Source organism: Mustela lutreola, chromosome 1 (genome assembly GCF_030435805.1).
Source record: "Mustela lutreola isolate mMusLut2 chromosome 1, mMusLut2.pri, whole genome shotgun sequence".
Classification (NCBI taxonomy): domain Eukaryota; kingdom Metazoa; phylum Chordata; class Mammalia; order Carnivora; family Mustelidae; genus Mustela; species Mustela lutreola.
The window spans coordinates 113,827,747-113,850,153 of record NC_081290.1 but is presented as its reverse complement, the minus strand read 5'-3'; the positions used below and the strand labels follow the sequence as shown (position 1 = coordinate 113,850,153).

Here is a 22,407-nt window from a genome sequence, read left to right as displayed (position 1 = left end):
CATCTTAGAATTCTGCTTTGCACAAAAGCTAATTACAGATAGTGAAACGGTTGTGAAGGAAATAAAGTAGGAGATAGATAGAGTGGGCAGGAAAGGCCTCCCTGGGGCAGTAATATTTGATCTGAGACTCGCAGGGCAAAGAATGGGCCTTTGTGGGAATGCAGTTCCAAAAGGGTATTGTGTCACTATTCAAATTTCAAATTCAAAGTTTTATTATAATATTGTTATACGTCCACTGATATGTCAAAGTACCTGCTTTTTGAGATTTTGATAACAAAGCAATTCCTATGTCTAATGCATGTTTAAAAATAAAATTTCTTTTTTCTAGACGCTCTAATTCAGTTCCTCCAGGACAGAGAGTTTGTGGTGTGTTTGAGCTGTGAGCTGCCTTTCCTAGAGACCCCGCAGAGAAATGTCTCAATAGCAATTGGTGGGGAGATGCCAAGGCAGTTTGCCCTTGGAAAGACAAAAAGAAAACCCCCTACAAACTAACAATTATAATTTCATCAGGGTGACTGTGTCAGAACCACTCATGCATTAATTCAAAAAACATCTGTGGTAGGATATTTTTGAAACACGGTTCTGTGTTCTGTTTTCTACAGTTTTCCCTCCTTCCTACTCCCAAAACCTTTGTGGTTTGTGCCTGGGGGATTTTACGAAGTGGAAAGCAGAGCTGGCAGGTACTTTTCCTGCCCGTATCACAAACTTAAAGTTACCAGAGATGATATTAGAAGATCTAGAGATGCAGAAATGCCAGAGAGCTATTCTGGAAGCATCAAGCTAAGAGGGGCAAACATGTCCCCCAGAATTTAAAAAAAAAAAAAAAAAAAGGAAGGAAAGGGGGATGGATGGTTTGGGGAAGAAGTGGCTGTCAGTGAAGCAACAAAGCCTTTGGACTTGAAAGAGATTCTTCGCTCAGCCTGGGACATGAGCATCTCGTAGAAAACCAGTGTGAACCCATGACTAGAGAAACCTCTAGAAACAGTAGTTGGTGTTTGAACACCCGGGACGTTGGGCCAAACCAATTTGAGGGCGTGCGTGTGTGGGGAGGGGAAGGAGAACCTCACTAAGGACGGTGAGTCGAGTTTAAATCACAGGTGAGTTTACAGACTGTGCCTTGTGCACCTCACATGGAGGACTTAGGTATCAGGTGTGTCAGGGAACTGAATTCTGTCCTCAGGTGGCAGAATTGATCTTACTTATGTTATTGACAACACAGAGTAAGTTTTGCTTTGAAGCATTTCTGTACCTATGACATTACAGCCTTCCTCCACCTTCTCAAATGCCTCCTCCTGCCCTCTGAATGGAGGGGTGGTATAGAAGATACAGAGCTGAACCAGTCAGCCAGAGCCCTGGGTTTATTTGTTTTCAGTCTTTTATTGAATGCCCCTCATTATCCAAGTGTTCTGGACTTACAAAGGTGAATAACAACAGTTCCTGCTTTTTGTCTAAGAATGGAGAAAGACAAGAGAGAGAAAAGCAGTTATATGCAGTACACACAGTGGTTACTCACCAAGGCTCAGGAATCAGAAAACAGGAGTTCAAAGTTAAGCTCAGATGCTTTAGCCGTCTGATCTTGGGAAAACCACGGAATGATCCTGAACTTATCTCACCCATTAAATGATATCTACCATTAATGATTCTCACCTCATGGTGCTGTTGTGGTTATAAGATAGTGTTTATGGAAGTTTATTATTGTAAATGAGTCACAGTGCAGCAATGTCTTCAGTCCTGTGGTGCTGTATTTCTGTAACTCCATGTGGATTTTTCCAGTCAAATCATCTCTACTGAGGAATTACTAGAATGCTATATCTGAGGGAAAAAATTCATGTCATCTCTCCAAGTCTTCCTCCTGTGTGGATGAGAAATTTGGAATAGATGATCCTTAAAGTCCCTCAGAATGGGTAGTGAGCTCGAGGGGAAACTGTACAAAATACCACCCCATTGTTCTTTAGAAAAATATTTAGGTCACATCCACGCAGACACAGAAGGGAGAGGGGAAGAATTAGATACAAAAGGACAAACAATATTAAATTAAGCCAAACAACTATTTTTTTTAATTTTTAATTTTCTATAAACATATAATATATTTTTATCCCCCGGGGTACAGGTCTGTGAATCACCAGGTTTATACACTTCACAGCACTCACCATAGCACATACCCTCCCCAATGTCAATAACCCCACCCCCCTTCTCCAAACCCCCCTCCCTCCAGCAGCCCTCAGTTTGTTTTATGAGATTAAGAATCACTTATGGTTTGCCAAGCAACTATTTTTAAAATAAATAAAATTTTTGGAAGTCAGCTAATAACTAAAATTCTGAAAAATTGAATCATTTCACAGTTCCAGTAGTGAAATAAAGGATATGTAACTAAGCTGATAAACTTAATCAATAAAAGTAAATGAATAGGATTATTTGGATAGATGTGCTATTTTATTTTATTTTATTTTTTTAAGATTTTATTTATTTATTCGACAGAGAGAGATCACAAGTAGGCAGAGAGGAAGGCAGAGAGAGAGGAGGAAGCAGGCTCCCTGCTGAGCAGAGAGCCCGATGCGGGACTCGATCCCAGGACCCTGAGATCATGACCTGAGCTGAAGGCAGTGGCTTAACCCACTGAGCCACCCAGGCGCCCTAGATGTGCTATTTTAGATAGAAGTGGTATTTCAAGTATATACCCTTTTACTCTTGATGTAATAAAAAGTTTACTTGAAACTCTGAATTCAGTCAACTATTTTCTAACCCAATTGTTACGTTTTGCTTTTGTTTAAAAAGAAAAATACTTGCGGAGCACCTGGGTGGCTCAGTGGGTTAAGCCTCTGCCTTCAGCTCAGGTCATGATCTCAAGGTCCTAGGACCAAGTCCTGCATCTGCTCAGTGGGGAGCCTGCTTCCCCCTCTCTCCTTGTCTACCTCTCTGCCTACTTGTGATCTCTGTCTGTCAAATAAATAAACAAAATGTTAAAAACAAAAAAAGAAAAGAAAAAGAAAAATACTTGAAAAAATCCATAGGTATCTGTTTTCCCAAGACGTTTCTCTACATGGCTGTTACACTTTCCGATGAGACACCAAATCTTATTTTAGTGATTATTCAAATAAATGGAAGCATTGCTAGGTCTAGAACTTCTCACTCTACCTTAAAAGGCTTATTTTCTCTTAAATTTTGCATAGTTTAAAAAAATAAAAGCTCTTGTATTTCCAGGGTTCGGATTAATATGTAGAGAATGTGTTCGTCTGATAGTTGTCACGCCAAATTTTGATGTCATTTCGTGGGTTAAAGATAACAGCTCTGCAGAAAAGAAGGAAAAGGTAGAAAACCCCTGGAAGCATAGCAAGACAAGATTTCTAGCACCATGAAAATATATGACATGACAATTGGCGAGGGAAGTGTGACACCCAGCCGTGATCCTGTGCAAACCAGGAGGTCCAGTGCTCATCGCTCCTTCAGAACTGAAGCTTTCACTGACATTTATAAACAGGATGAGAACATTACATGATCCTTTGCACACAGTCACTGCCTAATGCAGAAAAACATTGCAAAGTCCGATAGGCACCTGCATATCTTATCGAATTTATGATCAAATGATTTGGAAGCGTTCAGTATCTAGAAACACTATTTAACATGAACGACGGACATAGGATCAGTTTACATGGCATCGGAAAGATAAACATACTTCTTTCTTACTCTTCTCTGCGTACTTGTATGAGGGATATGTTTTTTGTGTAAGTAAAACAGACCCATTAAACTTTCTAGATAACATTTTTTTTTTAAGATTTTATTTATTTATTTGACAGAAAGAGATCACAAGTAGGCAGAGAGGCAGGTGGGGCGGGGGGGGGTGTGGAGCAGGCTCCCCATTGAGCAGAGAACCCAATGGGAGACTCGATCCCAGGACCCTGAGATCATGACCCAACCCAAAGGCAGAGGCTTAACCCACTAAGCCACCCAAGCGCCCCTCTAGGTAACATTTAAATGAGTATGGTGAATCCCCAGCCTTTTCTCATATCAGAAAAATTTTTCTTATGTTACATATAGATATTTGCACAAAGTTTCATTAATTAGTAACTCAGATACATATGGAAGAAACTCAAGAGACACTGTAGTTATAAAAGTTTTCTTTTTATTTCTTTTAAAGATTATAAAAGTTTTCTTATGGTTATTCCCAATTTGTCGAAATAATCCTCTCGTGTTATTGCTAAAAACATGTATTTGACCAATATTTGCATAACTGGGTTATATCAGAAATCATTTTCTGTCTTTCTTTTAAGCTGCAGACATAGAAGCCAAAGTTAAAAAAAAACATTGGGGCATTTAGCTGGTTGACTTGTTATCTGAGCATAAAATATGTTGGAAAATGCTGAATGGATTCAATGATACCACTGCTTATTTTCCTATGAGTTAACACATAATGTTATTTGCACAAACATAAATAGTGCTCAATACATTTACTAAACTGAATTTAATTTAATCGAAAATAATCAAGCATTTGCCTATCAAATTACCTTTTTTTCCCTAGATTATTCAGCCGCTAGCATATTATTTTTCAGGAGGCCTAGCAGCACAAGAGTGAACTCATTTATGCAAAAGTAAACTATACACCTAATGAATATAAACTGGTTCTCTAAACCAATTGAACAAACCAGATAATTACTAAATTTGTAGCCACTGTGCTTTCTCACTTGTTTGGTTTTAAAAATAAAATGTTTCTTTTAGAAACTTGGGTAAAAAATTGAATTTAACTATTATCTGGACACCTTCAAGTGGTAAGTTTGTGTATGTGTAAACTGAAACTGGTCCATTTTTCCTTATTTTCTGTTTTGTTTTGTTTTATTTTCAGTTCCAAGTTCTAATTCAGTGACATAGTCCTGAAAGATTTGCCACATAAGGTATAATAAGTGAGTAAACAGATATTTTAAATAAGACATAACACCATCTTATTAAATATTTTTTTAATTTATGAAAATAGAAATACTGATATGGGATATAAAACAATTAACTCCTCCTCCTATCTAGACTTTCTAGTAATAATATAGATCTTGCCTTCTAACACTAGTTTGACAATACTTAACAGCAGCATTTCTTTCAACTTCATGCATAAGTAAATAGAAGGTTAAAGCACTGCACATTCTCACCTCATATTTCAACGCACAGGGCCACGTGTCCTTGAAAATCTCAGCTATGTTGATGCCCTAAGAGCAGCAAGATGGAAACAAATTAATTTATAAATTACAGGGGAATGTGGCTAAACTAACAAACAGACAAATGCATCTAAACATATCTCAGGTTCCAAGTCTCATCACAAATCTCCCCAAAGGGCCTCCCTTACTATTAAATTTTATAATGTACATCCCTAGTAAAGAATATCTGTGGAATATATTGCAAGCCTGCCCCTGCTCTTCTGTTCATCTAGATGCTGTTTCGGAGACAGAAAATCCAGCTCCTGGGCCTGAGCGTGGCACAGGAGCTGCCTCAGCCCCGTGGGCTTATGTTTCCGATTCCTGGGAAGTTCTCTTTGCCACAGGGCGTGCCCTGAAACACATCAAAAGAACCAAGTTCTACAAAAGAAAAAAGAAACTCAAGTAGGCTTGAACATACAAAGAGAGGGAGAAAGAGAAGAGAAAGGGGCCAGGCAGAGTGTTGAATACAAAATGAGTTCAACCAACCCCAGGAGCTCTTCGTCACTTACATTTATCTTGTTCTGGGAGAGGGGCGTCAAAACTGCCCTGACACAAACCACCCACTGCCATTGACTTTGACTCTATGTGTGAATGAATGTGTGTGTGTGTGTGTGTGTCTTGTATATAAAAAGGAACAGATTTCATGAGGTATCACTGTTACCTCACAGGAACTGAAAAGACAACGTTTAAAAACACAGATCATCAAAGCCCTAAGGAAATACGTTTAGCCTGGTTTTGCATTTAATGAATGCATAGTGTTAATATCAAAATTTCCTAATTGTGCATTGCTTTAACATCTTTCACTGCAGTATTAATATTGTGCTTGGTATCATAAAGCATGTGAGATTTTCCATTTCTACTTGCAGTGTTTTTTTAAATGTTTAGTTTTCAGGGCCAGAGCTCATGGTCAAAATCTCTGCAACCAGATACATTCCATATGATAAATAAAAAACAAAATTAAAATATAAATGGTCAGAAAAACTGAAAAATAAACAAATCTTTTCTGAGTCGATGCTAATTTCATCTTTAAAATTAATGCCCCCAAATTCTGACTCTCTATGTTGTTTAAAAGTATATGCCAGTTGATAAAACCCTTCAGACAAATTTTACTATCCCAGTGGGATCACATTCTCAAATGTCTGCACAAATTTTCTGGAGCTAGAAAGTGTAACATCAGGTTTGCTTACACTATAGTTATGTAATGGAAAATGGCCTTTAAATTTTGGTGTCTTGACAGTAAGTAAATTGACAGTAAGTAAATTATCAGTGAATGGGAAGAGACGAACCTGCAAAAAAAAGAGAGAGAGATAGGGGGGAGAGAGAGAAAGTACTATCAAAAAGACTTACTAGAAAGATTTAAAAACATTACATAAGAGGCACATTTAAAACTTCAGCACAAGTTTTTGTTATCAAGAATGACCATTATAAATAGTAGATTCAAGATTGTTTTCCATGCATAGGAAGCTATAATCCAATGTGCTGGTATTGATTTCCTAACACAGATCAACTGAGTTGTAGTGTGGACCTACCAGTATTATCATACGTATTTTAATTTGTTGCTTACCTGAGGCTTCCTAATTTCTACTTTACTGTGTCTGCATTATTTTTATGTCTCAAGACAACAGATTAATCATCATTGTAATTCTCACATGTTGCTTTGGTATTCAATACAAAAACTAAAAATATCTTTAAAGGATTTTTGCAAAAGGACGTAAGTGCATTTAGGTGAGTGTGTCAGGTTTGCTTAGCGAACTGTGTCAAGCATTGCTCTGCTGGCCTTGTTTGAACAAAGGGTTTCAGTTATCCGGCAGTCTGGAAGGAAAAGGTAAAATCCTGTGCCCCCAAATCCCTATTTATACACAGCAGAATTATGTATGTCCTTAACTAAGGTGATCTTACAAACTCATTTACAATCAAATCAAATGATTAGATAACAAGGAAAAAAAATGTGTACTGACCAATCCTAAATTATTTTTATGAACTTATGGAAAATAGTAACTGGGAGCCAACCAGCTCCTGCACAGAGGCAAGGGTATATGGGGCTCTAAATTTCAGAGGGGAAGAAAGACAAACTCATTTACAGACTCTTTCTCAGTTTCAGCTTTCTTTCATTTTCTTAAGCAAATAAAATGCTTTAAATTTTTAAACATGAAAAGCTGAAGCAATCATGTTCAACTCTAATACCTCAGTAATAACAAAATAAAGTTATGGGATCTCAGTCTTATTTCTACAGTGAATTATCCAGAAAGTCTATTCGGAGAGAGAACAAGAGAGAGAAACAGAAGTAATAAAAATAAATAAATTAATTAAAAAAACATAAGTTATAATTCTGAATGTTTTAGTTCTGGTCCCAGTTTTTTTCAGCCTTCAAAACCAGCCCCTTTTTAAATGTATCACCCAAATTCACTATATGGTTTTATGTGGTTACACTTTTTTTTTTGCTTTGAGACTAGCATGTAAACCACCACAGAGTGTAAATGCAACAATGGACAAAGCAGACAGAAGACTTGCCTAAAGCTTAAAAACAAAAACAACAGAAAACACAACAACCACCACATCATAGCCAAAGCCCAGGGGTCGTGTGTGATGTTTCCAGGCTGAAGAACCCCTAGAGCCTCAGTGAGCTGGTCAAAGATAAAAAGAAGAAAAGCACATCACAGCTTTTACGTGGCCCTCCGAATTCTGTGGGTCAAATAATTCACTCTAACTGCAGGCTTTACAAGGCGGAAGGTCAGTCAGTCTTGACCCCCAGGTCATGGTGTTTTTAGCAGGCAGCAACTTGCCTTGGGTAACAGCTCCCCGGCACTGTCTTGGCTGTGCCCTCAGAGGGCATTGACTGGCTTCCTACGGCACCCTGTCCTCTCAGGGGGAAAGCCTCTTCTACCTTACTGATGGGACTGCATTTTAAGTGGTCCATTAACAGACCATTTAAAGGACTGATCATTTATTAAAGCAATCTCCAAGCTCTCCAAGATACAATGTGAGTCTTTCCAGTGATATATAAAATTCAGATACCCAAAAGCAGTCTCTTGTATTCTACTGATGTTTCTATCTGTCTAAAGAACATTTGTCCTGACTCCAGAGGTGGCATGGACTAGGGGCATAGGCTCTGAGGTGGGGCTGCTACTTGCTAGCAGTGTGCCCTTGAACAAATTTCTAAACTTCTCTCAACTATTTCCCTATCAGTACAATAGAGATGATAATATTTCTTATCTGATACAATTGTTGTGGAGAATAAATGAGATTGAATTAGAAATTAAATCAAGGTGACTGATGCAAACTGTAACTGTGATTCAATACATTTTAATTGTTATTACACTTACAAAATAATTGTGGATTCATGCTTCTTGATTCTTGACATAGCCAACTCCAGAGAGTCATTCACTTGGCATTTGTGCCTTTTCCCCATACATTCTTAGTGCTTGGTTCTAGATCCTTATCTCCTCATAACTAGACTGCTTTAATAATAATTTCAGTGGATCCCCTAATCCATTTTTAATTTATTCCAACATATATGTCACTGCCAGTTTGAGTTTTCGTAAGTAATGCTTTCAGCAGTTCTGTCTACTGCTTTTAAAAGTTTTCATTGATTTCCTCTTTGCTACTCCTCTGCCTTCAAGAGTCTACACATTCGGATTCTGCTCCATCTACTCATTATTCCCTAATGGAAGAATCAGTTTGCTATAGACAATTTTCTGCCATATAGTTCTTATCAATGATACCTTCACACAGTCAACAAATATTTCTTTTTTTTTTTTAAGATTTTATTTATTTATTTGAGAGACAGAGATCACAAGTAGGCAAAGAGGCAGGCAGAGAGAGAGGAGGAAGCAGTCCCCCTGCTGAGCAGAGAGCCCAATGCAGGGCTCTATCCCAGGACTCTGGGATCATGACCTGAGCCAAAGGCAGAGGCTTTAACCCACTGAGCCACACAGGCGCCCCTCAACAAATATTTCTGGAGAGCTTACCAGGGATCAGATGCTAGGGGTGCAAAGATAAGTTTCCAAGGATATAAAAATAAATATAATTTTCTCCCTGCCATCAATGAGACTATCACAGACACTAGACAATTAAACAACTCATTGTAATACACCAGTAAAGAAGTATAGGACAAAGAAAAGAAAACTTCACTGTAAGGTTTTGTCTTTAGGTGGGAAGGTCTCAAGATGTCTTAGAATGAAATTATTACAAAATAGCAAAGTATTATTTGCTACACTATTTCTTGCTTCTAGGAATCTTGCTTGTGTCTTTTGCCCTTAATTAAAAATGCTCTCAACCTATCTATCAGAATTCGAGCCATCCCCACAAAACCAGTCCTACCTCCTCATCCTTTCTTCCTTCATTATTCCGGTACTTGATCTTTTCTCTGGAGATACTCTAAGTCTGTATTATTTAACTTAGTGGTTGATTATATGGAATATTCAGGTGTTGGATACTGTTTTGTATATGACATTTCCCTGAGATACCAGCTATTAAGGGAAGAATTCATGTCATATACCAGTGCATTTCTTGTTTCCCAAAGAATCTAACTTAATTCTAAGACAACTATAGTAATAAAGTAATAAGGCAACTATAGTAATAAATAACTAATAATTGGTTAATATATTTATTTTTGTGGGAAAAATGTGTATTTTTTATTTTTTAAAAGATTTTTATTTATTTATTTGACAGACAGAGATCACAAGTAGGCAGAGAGTGGGGGGAAGCAGGCTTCCTGCTGAGCAGAGAGCCTGATGCAGGGCTCGATCCCAGGACCCTGAGATCATGACCTAAGTGGAAGGCAGAGGCTTTAACCCACTGAGCCACCCAGGTGCCCTAAAATGTGTATTTTTAAATGACTATTTTTTTCGCTTTTTTTCTAGTTCACATTTCCTAAAATTTATGCTATGTAGCATTAGTTCTATACAATGCTAATAAATATTACTCAAAAATTCAACTCATATTAAAGTATTAGGGCATTACTGAGTTAAAAAATAGTTAAATAAGTTAAATAAGACTTCCTAGAGCTTTATAACTTATATAATTAAAGGCTTCAAGAACAGTAAATATTAAGCAGTGTTTCCCAAATCCACTAATGACAAAACCCACTTCTTGGAATTAGTGTTCACAGAGTTCACTTTGAGGAATTTTGATGTTGTGTGAACTCTATGGAGCTGATTTCTATATTTAGCCCAGTCAAACCATTTGTATAACTTAAATAATTGGTTATTTAATTTATTTAACTGGTAAGTGTTAGTATTCACTAATGCTATTAAAAATCCTTAGGTTTCTTTAAGTTTGATAAGTTAAGCAAAGATTTTGATAAACATAAAACTTTGAAACTATGTCTTCCTAACAAAGACATAGAGCCAAGAATTACACTAATACCTTCAGAAAGATGGCCAAGGCAAAATCATGATTTGTGCCTACATTCAAGGCTCCTGTTATCAATGTAAATTTTTATGATTCCTTATTTAATGGCTGAATTATGAGATCTACACCTTAGGTTTCAAAGTTCCTTATTTAAGAGAACATTTTAATCATTGATAGATGAATGGATATAGAAGATGTAACATAAATATATAGATATACATACAATGGATTATTAGCCACAGGAAAAAATATATTGCCATTTGCAACAACAGATGGACCTGGAGGGTATTATACTAAGTGAAATAAGTCAGATAGAGAAAGGCAAATACTATATGATTTTGTTCCTATGTGGAGTCTAAAAACAAAACAAACGAAAAATGGGACCAGACCCATAAAGACAGAGAAGAAACTGATGGTTGCCAGAGGGGAGGGAGCATGGAGGGATGGGCAAAATGGGTGAAAGGGAGTGGGAGGTACAGGCCTCCCATTAGAGAATGACTAAGTCATGAAAATGGAAGGTACAACATGGGGAATATAGTCAATGGTATTGTGAGTGTTGTGTGGTGACAGATGGCAGTTACACTTGTGGTGAGCGTCACAGGATGTCTAAGGTTGTTGAATCACCATGGAGTACGCTTTCACTAATGTAACATTGTGTGTTAACTATACTTCAACTTTTTAAAAGAAAGAATGCATATTTTAAAAGGTAGGTTCAGGGGCGCCTGGGTGGCCTGGTGGGTTAAAGCCTCTACCTTCCACTCAGGTCATGATCTCAGGGTCCTGAGATCGAGCCCCGCATCTGGCTCTGTGCTCAGCGGGGAGCCTTCTTGCCCCTCTCTCTCTCTGCCTGCCTCTCTGCCTACTTATGATCTCTGTCTGTCAAATAAATAAATAAAATCTTTAAAAAATAAGTAAATAAATAAATAAAAAGGTAGGTTCAAATGTACATAACAATATCAATCCCAGTTAGTGATTCTGACTTTCGTAGGACTTATAGAATGATCATTATTAGTTGTAACAGCTTCTGTGTGGTCTCAACTAATAACTAAAAGCCCAGATCTAAAGAAACAGGTTGCAGGATATTCCTTGTAATTTTATGTCCACACCAACTTGGGCTCGGTGTGAAGGTGATACTGATGTTGTCCTCAGGTGCAGCTATCCAAGGCCTCATCCAGTGTAACCCACCATGGTCCTAAACCAGACCTGGCTAAATCCCAAGGTCCTCCTTTAAACAAGTTCTAGTGAACCAGCAGTTAGTAGTCCCTGCTTTCTGATGGCTTCCGGGAGTCCAGAAAACCCACAAAGCCCAACATGGGAGGTTTGCAATGGCTGTAATCATGCCCCTTTGTTTTCAATGGACTTTTAAAGTGGAGCCAATGCCGTGTAAGTAGTGGTAGAATCATGGAAAGCCAAGTCTTGTCTGAAATCAGCCTTGACATGACCCTATGCTTTATTTTCCCACAGGCTCCGTCCCTGCAGAATGAAACTACAACATCTGAAAGAAGGAATCCTTGGCCATTGAGGCCATGTTTGAAACTTGGCTCCAATACCTGGAGAAGCCAGGCATCCACTCATGGCCTGCACCAATCATCACAACTGGGAGGTCCTCTGGATGATCCGTAACCTCAGCCAGCATCACAGCTACTGATCTCTTTCCCATCTACTGACTTCAGGACCCAGTAGTTCCTGAATACCCAAAACTGGTGAGCTGATGTACTATATTCTGTGTTAAAAATTCTTATTCAGTTCAAGGAAGTCAAACTCACCAGATCGTGACACCCAAAAATCTTTGTTGTAATCCACTTAGAGAAGAGCAACAACAGGACTGCCATTTTCAACCAAAGGTGATGGGTCTCACCCAAGCCAGCCCATTAGCCTTGGAGGGGTGCTTCTATGCAGTGGACTTCTTACCTATGTGTCCTGGCCAGGAGCACTCACGCTGAGGTCCAAGTCTGTACCATAGCAGCTTTGTCCTCCAGCTTCTGCCTGTTTCAGACACACTCCAGTCTCAGCTGTGGGTCTTGGGACTTCTGATGGCCAAGTGTTCAGGAAGACATGGAGGACTAAGGAGGATGTGCCTTGGCAGCATTGAAGCAGAAAAAGACACAGGCCTCTTCCAACCCTACTGAAAAACTGGTGATTGGGATGAATCATCTTTGGGGAATTTTCTCACAGAGCTCTCTCCATAGTACTAAAACGTTGTCTTCACATTTGCCCAAATGATCCACTTTTCTCTATGCGAGGGACATTGCCTTCACCCCCAGTGGCCATCAGATATCTGCATTCGGCATGGATCCCTGGCTATTGTAGAGCCTCCCATTTGAATCTACATCTAGTAGATTTGTCATTGTAGATAAAGACCTTGGATCATGAGATTACGCTCTGGAACAGCAGTGCCTGTGTACACTCCCTACCACCAAAATAACTGAGTATTCCCTATACCCAGTTCCCTATTCATCTATAATACCTCTTCCGTGCAAATCATTCTCTTACAAGTAAAACGTGGAAGCACCCCATAGAACATCCCAATCCCTCTTGAATTTGACCAGTTTTTATTGAGGACCTATCATGTGCCCAGCACTGTATTAAATTCTGAGACTACGACAATGGGTGAGTCATAGTGCTTGCCCCTAAGAAGTGTATATTCCAGTGAGGATGTCAGACAACTTAACAGCATGGTGAGTGCTAGAGCATTGTAATGATGGCCATGAGAATTCCCTCATCTGTTTTTTGACCACCCAAGGAGCTCCTAGTTGCCCAGGCTGACTCACAGATGATCTTCTAATATGCCAAAGCAACCCACAAGATTCAAGCCAACAAGTGGTGTCCCCAAGGGACCCCCTGCAAATGGCGATCCTATGGATTCTGGTTACTAATGTATTATTTCTAAACCACCTGACTTTTAAACAAGGTAGATGCTCACTTACTAAGCGCCTTCCCATCATGTCACCAAACTGCTAGCCATCAGATTGTAGCTGCTCATGGGTGGAATCAGTTTGTAAAGCTGGAAAATGTGGCTTCAAGTTTGGGTCCTGGCACTTATTATGACTGCAGGCAAATCACATAAACTCTTTGGTCTTTGGTGTCTTTCTTTGCAAAATGAGAATAAAAACATTATAAACTAGACCTACCTCACAGGGTTGTTGTGAGAATCGAGTGAAAATGTATATGAAAGCACTTTGCAAACTTTGTTATTTTTGATCACCCCATTTCTCATGGGTTCTTCCTTCCCCCTACCAAATACAATGCTACAACTTACCAGAAGGATGTGCTATGACACCAGCCCCCCAGGCAAGTGAATGACACAAAGAAGATGAAGTACAGGCCCTCCTGGATATCTGGTTTCAGTATGAGAATTCTGATACCTCACAAGATGGCAAGTAGAGAAGCCATAGGACCAAAGCCAGGGTCCTACAGCCGTATAGACATTCCACTCTTACCACTTCACTGGAGCCAGCCACCAGTCAGCCCTCTTCGTGGAAGGCTTTCCCCAGAACCTATTGTAGAGAACCTACTCTTGGCCCCAGTGAACTAACCAGACAACAATAATTCAGGGAATCACATGGGCTCTAGCTGCCAAAGGAATCACCAGCCAGTCCAGTGGGGAACATACCTCCCAAGATAGAGCGAGAAGACTTGGTAAAAGGAGACACTGACTCAATTAAACAAAATACAAGCCATCCTTACTACCTGACCTACTCTAGTTGGGCTGGCGAGAGAAAGTCCTAGGCATTCATTTAAAGCAAAGATTTGGTGACACATTTCTTCTCTAAGCACAGTTTTTCCCTCAAGCCAACCTGGCTCTTGGCTTTCTGATTTTGACTTGTCTGTTCCCCGTCTAACAGACATGTGCTAAGAGGTACTCAGGGGCTTGCAAGTCTTATATGTTCCTCACACACACACACACACACACACACACACCCTAGTGAGGAATCCTACACAGTTTCCTATGCAAGCCCCATAGCCAAGCCCTAACCTGACCTCCTACTTCTGGTGAGTCAAAATGGATTCTGGGCTGGCTAATCTAATTTGAGTTCAGTCTCACTGGAACAGTCTAACCCAAGTTGGAATGCTGACTATATTTCAGTCCTGGGTTGCAGTTTAAATAGAGTACCTATGGAGCCATTGATACCCAGAAATCCTTTAAGGAAAAAAATTGATTTTTGCCTTCTACTTCAAATACACCACTTGCTCCAACACTAAGAACATATTAGAATGTACCTCCAGAAATAGCATGAAGTTTCTGTAATAGATCTCCTGAGTGAAGAGAATGATGATTATGTACCCAAAGATCAGACAGGACTGGCATCCCACAAACTCTGGAGTAAGCTCATAAGCCTAAAATATATAAGTTCAGTCATAATCCAGTCTTCAGTTTTCTGGAAAAAGGAAAGAGGAAACAAAAGGAGAACAAAAATGTCGATTCAATGTTTATATCAGTTTTCAAAATGTTTTTAGATATAATGATATAATAATTCACAATATCCTCTTTGCTGTATGTCAGAACAGCTGATCTAATATACCAACTCAGTGAGCTGAGAAGTTCCCAAATCTTTTCTATAATATTAAATTTTCATTTTCAATATTTTAATTTAAAAAAAAATTAAAACAGTGTCTTAGAGTTTACAATCACGACTTGTTGTGGGAAGGGAGCCAGAGAGACTCAGAACACCAGCCACCCAAGGTCAGAGGCACTGAGCCAAAGGACCCAGCAACGAGAGGCCCAAGCCAAGAAGAAAAGCTGTTGCTGAAATGACAGACCAAGCATATGAAATAAGATGATCTCCAGGTCATGGTAGTTGAGAAAGAAGAATAGACAGATCCAAATTGGGAAGCAGATTAAGATGTTGGAGTATGTATCGGGACGAATACAGCTGGGCAGGAGAAGGAGGCATCTTGGCCACATGTTGTCTGTCTTACAGCAGCTTTTCCTGTGAGACCCAATATTATAGCCTAGTTTTTCAGAAGCAAAACCCTCAGTATCGCTGATGTCACTTACAGAACCAGCCCAAAATAGAATGCTTTCCTTACCAACAGACATAGCTTTTGCTGTCTTCGTTGATACAATTTTCTTTTTCAGAGATTTTTATTTTTTTTCATAAGTCTTTGATAATTGATTTTATCAATTAAAAAATAAATAATAACTCAATAAATAATTTCCCTGGTGGAATTCCAATTCCTTCTTTGTTGATTACAAGTTTAATTAACAGTTTGCCTGCCCTTGCATAGCCAAGACTTTGCAAGAGGGAAAGAAGGTTCTAACATAGATTACATGTAAGTGAATGAACTGGAAACAATTACAGTGAAACACCAGGCAAGGGTAGACAAAGGGATGTCTGATAGCAACACATAGCTTAACCTTAATCTGCAAATTGTACCTCTCTCTCAAAAGTCACAGGTGATCAACTCTCCCACTGCCTCATCAGGACACAGAAACTGCCAAGAGAAAGACAGACAGACAGACAGGGTAGAAAAGAATCATGCAGACAGCATTTTGCAGAAGGAGGTAGCTGGATGCAGAGACCAGCCACTCCCCATGCCTGGCAAGAGTGCCAGGTTTTTCATAGAAATCACATTAGAAGTTGCAGCAGTACGTGGAACCAAGCCAGTAGACAACAACAGTGGGGACAGTGGGACAGATTCTGTAATTAAAGACCGAACCCAGCACACTTCCAAGTAGATGAAGAGCTCTGTACTGTTGGCAACAAGGAACTGATTTTGTTTAAGTGAATGTTCTTACTGAACCTGGTAAATCATGAATAAGTATGAAAATAAAGGAAATCGGTGGATTACAGTCCTTGGGTTAAGAATAAAGAAGATAATCTGAATGGTACCAGGAGAAAGAGATCCACAAACTCCCTAACAGGAGACACTGGAAGTTGCTAACAGAGGAGCATGGTTGGTTGTGTCCTTTCCAAAATGCTGTGTATACAGTTATGCTTAACCTGATTGCCTAGTAAATTGCAAATGGTTCTTATCTTTTGTGTGAGTTCAATTCTTCTATATTGAGTCTTTTCATGGTATTTATAAAGTCCAGAATTTATTAGGAACTTTCAGAGTTAACAGGGCACTTGTTTCTGTATGACGCAGACACTGATAACTGCCAGCAGTATTCTAGAATGGCCCCGCCAAATAAGCATCAATTCTTTACTTAATAAAATCTATTTTAAACTGAATATGTATAAAGTACATCAGGAAAACTTAATAACTTCTATTACAGCAACCCCTAGTGTAAATACAATCCCAAATTTCCTGTCTTCCACTCACCCACAAACAAAACTAAATTTCTGTGAGCTGAAAATCTAAACAGAGAGTATTACATTTTTACTAGACACAAAATGTGACAGTAACTAAACCACTATTTGAAGGAACTAATAAAACAAAGTTAAACTGCTTTTAAGTATTCTCTCTTCTCACGTATGTTGATTGAGGACCATTCATTTTCCAGATGCTGTGTTAAGCAATGTGTCTAACATTGTGGGCAAAATCATGGAGTCCGTACTCTGGGGTCAGAGAATGATATTAAATAAATAATCATACCAATGAATGTGTAATTGCCAACTGAGATTAATTCCCTAAGGAAAGGAACAAGATACCTTAAGAGTATATCACAAAGAACCCTAACCTAGTTTGGAAGGCTTACTGAAAGAAATAAAAATCTCAAGCTAAAGTAAGAACAATGAGTAGACTTTGAGGTGGAGAGGAGGAGAGGTAGGGAGTAGAAAGCATTTCAGACGGAGGGACAGCAGGGAGTGGTTCTTCAGTGAGAGAAAACTCATCTGAGAACTGAAAATGCCGATGACTGGGAGAATCAGCAGTAGGTCCACGGGACTGGAGCCCTGGAAACGAAGGTAAGAGGGGTAGGCATTGAGTTATAAATGTGGGTGTTTATCAAAGGAGACAGTCTTCGAGGCCACACGAAGGAACTCAGTCTACAGCCTAACAGAATTCAAAAGTGTTGCAGGTTTTTCGGAAAGCCATATCTTGAAATTTTGTTTTGTGTTGTACATGGAGAGAGTATTCAATATAGACACACTGAGTGAATTCAGGAAGGTTTTCTGATCTCTCCACAAAAGATCCTAGAGAACTGTCATTACGTTATCCTAAATTGAATTATCAGAACCCATTACTCCAAACCTTCCGCGTCAGGAGGCATTCTGAGCTCTACATTCCAGCGGTGCCAAGAGTATCCTCACTGCATCCCCTCCTGTGTGCAAGAAGGAATTCCAGCTTTTAAACCGATCCAAAAACTGTCCCCACTAGCCATAGTACAGATGACAATATTTTGGAAGCTTTTATGACAGTAAGTGAAGGGATCATTAGTATTTACTGCTCCACAAGGGGCAAAGGTTCAACTTGGGATGTAAAGAGGAAATAAAGGAGCTTTGGAAAGACAAGTGCTATGGCCAGCCACATGCACACCAATAGCAAAGTTAGGTTGCAATCTCTCCTCCCTGGACCCTTCCTTCACCCTTGCCTTCAGAGAGTCCCCTGTGCGGGGATCTTGGGTCCCCCTGAAGACTAAGGTGCAGGCTTTCTCAGTTCTGCTAAATCAGTGCTCACTTGTCCATCTGCCTCCATTTTGTAAGAATTTGTTGCCATCTTTCATTTGTTATGGTCTCCTCAGCCATTCTCTTTGTTCTGTGGGTTTATGCCTTTTGTGTCCTTTTTTTAAAATTTGTCTTATTAATTATGTTTGAGGAGGACTTCTGTGTGTTTAATCTGAAATAATTAACTGGAATTTTCTTATTGTTTTAATTTGCGTTTCCTGGTTGAATATGTTTTTCATCTTTATGGACCATTTCTATTGCTCCTTCATGAACTACCTGTTCTTATCTTTTGGCTGTTTTTCTTTCAGAAACTAGTCATTTTCTTATCAATTTTAATAGTTCCTCTTTATATTATGTCTGTTAACTTACCGTGTGTAAAATTTGTTGCAAATATTTTTTCCAGTTTGTCATTTACTTTTAACTTTTATGATTTTTGTACATGGAAAGGATTCTTTTAATTTTTATGTACTACAGTTTGTAAAACTTTCATTATTAAAAAGTATTATTAATTTTAAATTAATTGTTGAATTATTACATCTTTAGTGATTTTATGCATAGAAAACCCTTACTTAGCCTGATGTCAGGAAGACACTTTTGTGTCTTCACATTGTCTATAGTTTCATGTTTTTATATTTAACTGTTAAGTTATCTGGATTTTTTTTTCATGTAGAACAAGGAGAGATTTTAAAAAATAATTGAGAAATATAACATGTACACCATCAAATAAATGAAATGTACACCTGTAGTTAGGTACAATTTAACAAATAATTGAAAAGCAAATATTCATTCTACCGTATCCTAAATCCTTGTCTAAAAATTTACTTCTGGGAGAATCTGAATTAAAATCAGTCTTATGGAAATGGTCTAGGAAGTGTAACTTAAGATGGATTTCTGGGATTGGGTCCCCTACTGGCCAGACAGTAATGAAGATAAGTGGGTTGTGATAACTCCTACCATGATTCAGGGTCACTATTACTAAGAGTCTCTTCCATCATGAATTAAGATGGCATGTGAGAGGAAGGGGATATATTGGGTTTATGTTATAGCTCTACCATTTGAGAGATACAACAGCAATGGTTGTCATGAAAAACTGCAGATACAGTAGGGCATTGTGCAGCACTGTAGATGTACCCCTGGAAGAAACTGATGGGCTCAAGTCAGCCAACCACCAGCTCAGGACACAACATAAAATTTAGGAAATGTCTATGACATTTCCTTAACTGCACCAGAGGGCAGTCCAGGCTGAAAACCAGGTTTGATTGTGAGCATAGCACAATCACACAGAAGGCTGCCTACATAGTACTATGCTACTATGCCTCACAAGATAATACTGGTCTTCCTCCAAGATTTGGCCCACCTTTCTCATAGTTTATAGGCATAAAGCTAGGGCCAAGTTTCAGCATGGGCCATTTGGGGAAGTACTGTTCTTTTTGGATGCAAAGAAACTATTCACCAAAAGTACTGCAGTACATAGGGGAACTTCCACAACTCAAGAATTAATACTCTACAAGTTCAGATATTATGCTGAGATGGGTTTCTTAAACTTGAGAGAATCACTGACCCATAGTAAATGCAGTGAAAATGCCAGAAAACAGTTTTGTCAGTTTTAGAAGAACATATGCTTGAATGGATTTTATGCTTAAGACTAGAGAAGTCGTTGGTTATGTTTCCCAGGAGAGCCCAAAAGATGCTCTTCACTAAATCAAAAACAAAAGTGCTAATGTGAGGACTCTCGCGAGGTTGAGACAATTCAGTGACTCTATCCTTTCTCTCTCTCTCTCTCTCTCTTTTTTTTTTTAACATTTATTTATTTATTTCACAGACAGAGATCACAAGGAGGCAGAGAGGCAGGCAGAGAGAGAGGAGGAAGCAGGCTCCCCGCTGAGCAGAGAGTCCGATGCAAGGCTTGATCTCAGGACTCTGGGATCATGACCTGAGCCGAAGGCAGAAGCTTTAACCCACTGAGCCACCCAGGTGCCCCGACTCTATCCTTTTTAAGTCAGGTGTATAGTCAGGAAAGCCGCCATGGTATGAGCTCATCAGTGTGAATGGAATAATGGTATTCTGGAATTACTATGTCAGAAAGCACAGCCAGAATGGAAATCAGGGATCCTGACAGGAATCTGTGGTGACAGCCAATAGACCACAGTATTTCCAAGGGCACAATAAATGGGTAATGTGGTAACCTAAATAACCCCTCCACAATGATGCCCACACCCTAATCCCCTGGAACTTGTGAATAGGTTCCCTTACGTGGCAAAAGAGACTTGCAATGTCATGAAGGATCTTGAGATGAGACGATGATCCTGAATGATCTTGGTGTGCCCAGTATAATCACAAGAGTCCCTGTAAGGTAAGGAGGCAAGAGTCACAGTCAGAGATGGGGATGTGACAACAGAGAGATTTAAAGATGCTATGCTACTGGCTTCAAAGATGGAGAAAAAGGCCCTGAGCCAAGATAGCAGCCTCTAGAAGCTGGAAAAGACAAGGAAATGCATTCTCCCTTGGAGGTTTAAGAAAGAACATGGCCTTACTGACCCCTTAATCGGGCCCAGTGAAATGGATTCCAAACCTTTAACCCTACAACTCTAAGGTATATACTTGTGTGGTTTAAAGTCATTGAGTTTGTAGAAATCCGTTGTGATGATTAATGTTATGTGTGAACTCAGCTAGGCTATGGTACCCAGTTACTCAATCAAGGTATTTTGTAGATGTGGTTAATACAGCTTACAATACTGTAAGTAAAAAATATTACCCTCAATAATATAGGTAGGCTTCAATCAAATAGTTGGAGGCCTGAAGAGCAGAAATTGAGGCTTCCCATAGAAGAAAGCAATTCTGCTCAAAGCCGGCAGCATTAATTCCTGCCTGAGTTACCAGGCTGCTGGCCTGCTTTCAGAGTTCAAACTTGTCAGCCCCCACACTCCCATGAACCAATTCCTTAAAATACGTAAATGTCTATGTAGAATCTCTTTTCGATTCTGTTTCCATGGCTACCTTGACCAAAACATTTGTTATAATAGCAATAATAGGAAATGCATACAGGTAGCCAACAAGGGTATTGTTTGATCTACATAAATAGAGATGACCAAAAGTAGGTAGGTCAATCATTGATATTACGTCTTGAAACATTTCACTAATCTTTTACTGGATTCTACACTTGAGCAAGTTTGGGCCAATCGATGAAAAGGGATCCTAGATGCCCCTGAGTATCTAGGACACTCCTCCAATTCTTTTGCAAATGGACCCAAACTAGTTATACCTGGGAAAGGAAAACACACAGAATATTAAAGGTTCTATTGGGGGGCGCCTGGGTGGCTCAGTGGGGTTAAGTTTCTGCCTTCAGCTCAGATCACCATCTCAGAGAGCCACTTAGGGCTCTGCTCAGCAGGGAGCTTGCTTCCCCATCTCTCTCTCTGGCTGCCTCTCTGCCTACTTGTGATCTTTCTCTCTCTCTCTCCTCGCATAAATTAAAAAAAAAAAAAAAAAAAAAACTTTAAAAAATAAAAATAAAAAATAAAGGTTCTATTGGATACAGGTTGTGAGTTGATACTGAGACCAGGAGAACCAAAACCCTATCATAGATGTTAGTTACAGTGACAGCATATGACATCCAGATCATAAATAGAATCCTGTTCATCTGACAGGAGCCCAGTAGGTGCAAATACTGCACTCATTTCTCCAGTCCCTAAGTGCATAGGTTAGATGAATATGATTAGCAGATGTCAGAAAGCTCACATTTGCCCTCTAAACCTTTCCAAGATAGGAAATCAGAAAAATCCCACATTCTGAATGAACTATAGAGATTTAGTATTATGCTAAAGGCTGCCAGAGGAGTCGTCTCCATCTATCAGTCTGACACAGATGAGAGTAGATGACTGCTGTCCTAACCAGACTGCTGTCCTAACCAGGTGGGAGTTCCGATCTCAGCAGCTGGTCTACTGATGCACTTTTTATGTAGCTATTGATCTGCATTCACGATCTTAACCAAGGATGGTGTTAACATTCTACTGATAAAGGAACCTGACCTTTTGCAGAACATCATAGTGATCCTTTTACTGATGGCATCATTTAGTTGGACCTGGAAAGTAGAAAGTAGCTTTAAAAAAATGCCCTGTGAGGCATATGTGGCCCAGGCGGTGGGAGATAAACCCTACAAATATATAAGATCCTGCTAAACTAGTGATGATTTTAGAATTATATCCTTGCACCTTTTACCACTAGGAAAACCATAATGCCGGATAGTCCTCTTTGGATTTTGGAGAAAGCACATGCCATTTTTAGGAACATAGCTCTGACTTACCAGCTGACTCTCCCAGCAGCAAGTT

General features: G+C 39.2%; 1 protein-coding gene across 1 annotated transcript in view; it reads left to right on the top strand.

Annotated features, from left to right (window-relative positions):
• GRID2 (glutamate ionotropic receptor delta type subunit 2) overlaps positions 1–18,453 on the top strand; it is a 1,533,206-nt gene extending 1,514,753 nt beyond the window's left edge. The window contains exons 16-17 of the mRNA XM_059172726.1: positions 4,838–4,895; positions 11,994–18,453. Of these exons, the coding sequence (XP_059028709.1) occupies positions 4,838–4,858 (21 nt within the window). The 3' untranslated portion in view covers positions 4,859–4,895; positions 11,994–18,453. The remainder of the gene's footprint in view (positions 1–4,837; positions 4,896–11,993) is intronic.
• Positions 18,454–22,407: the final 3,954 nt, after the last annotated feature.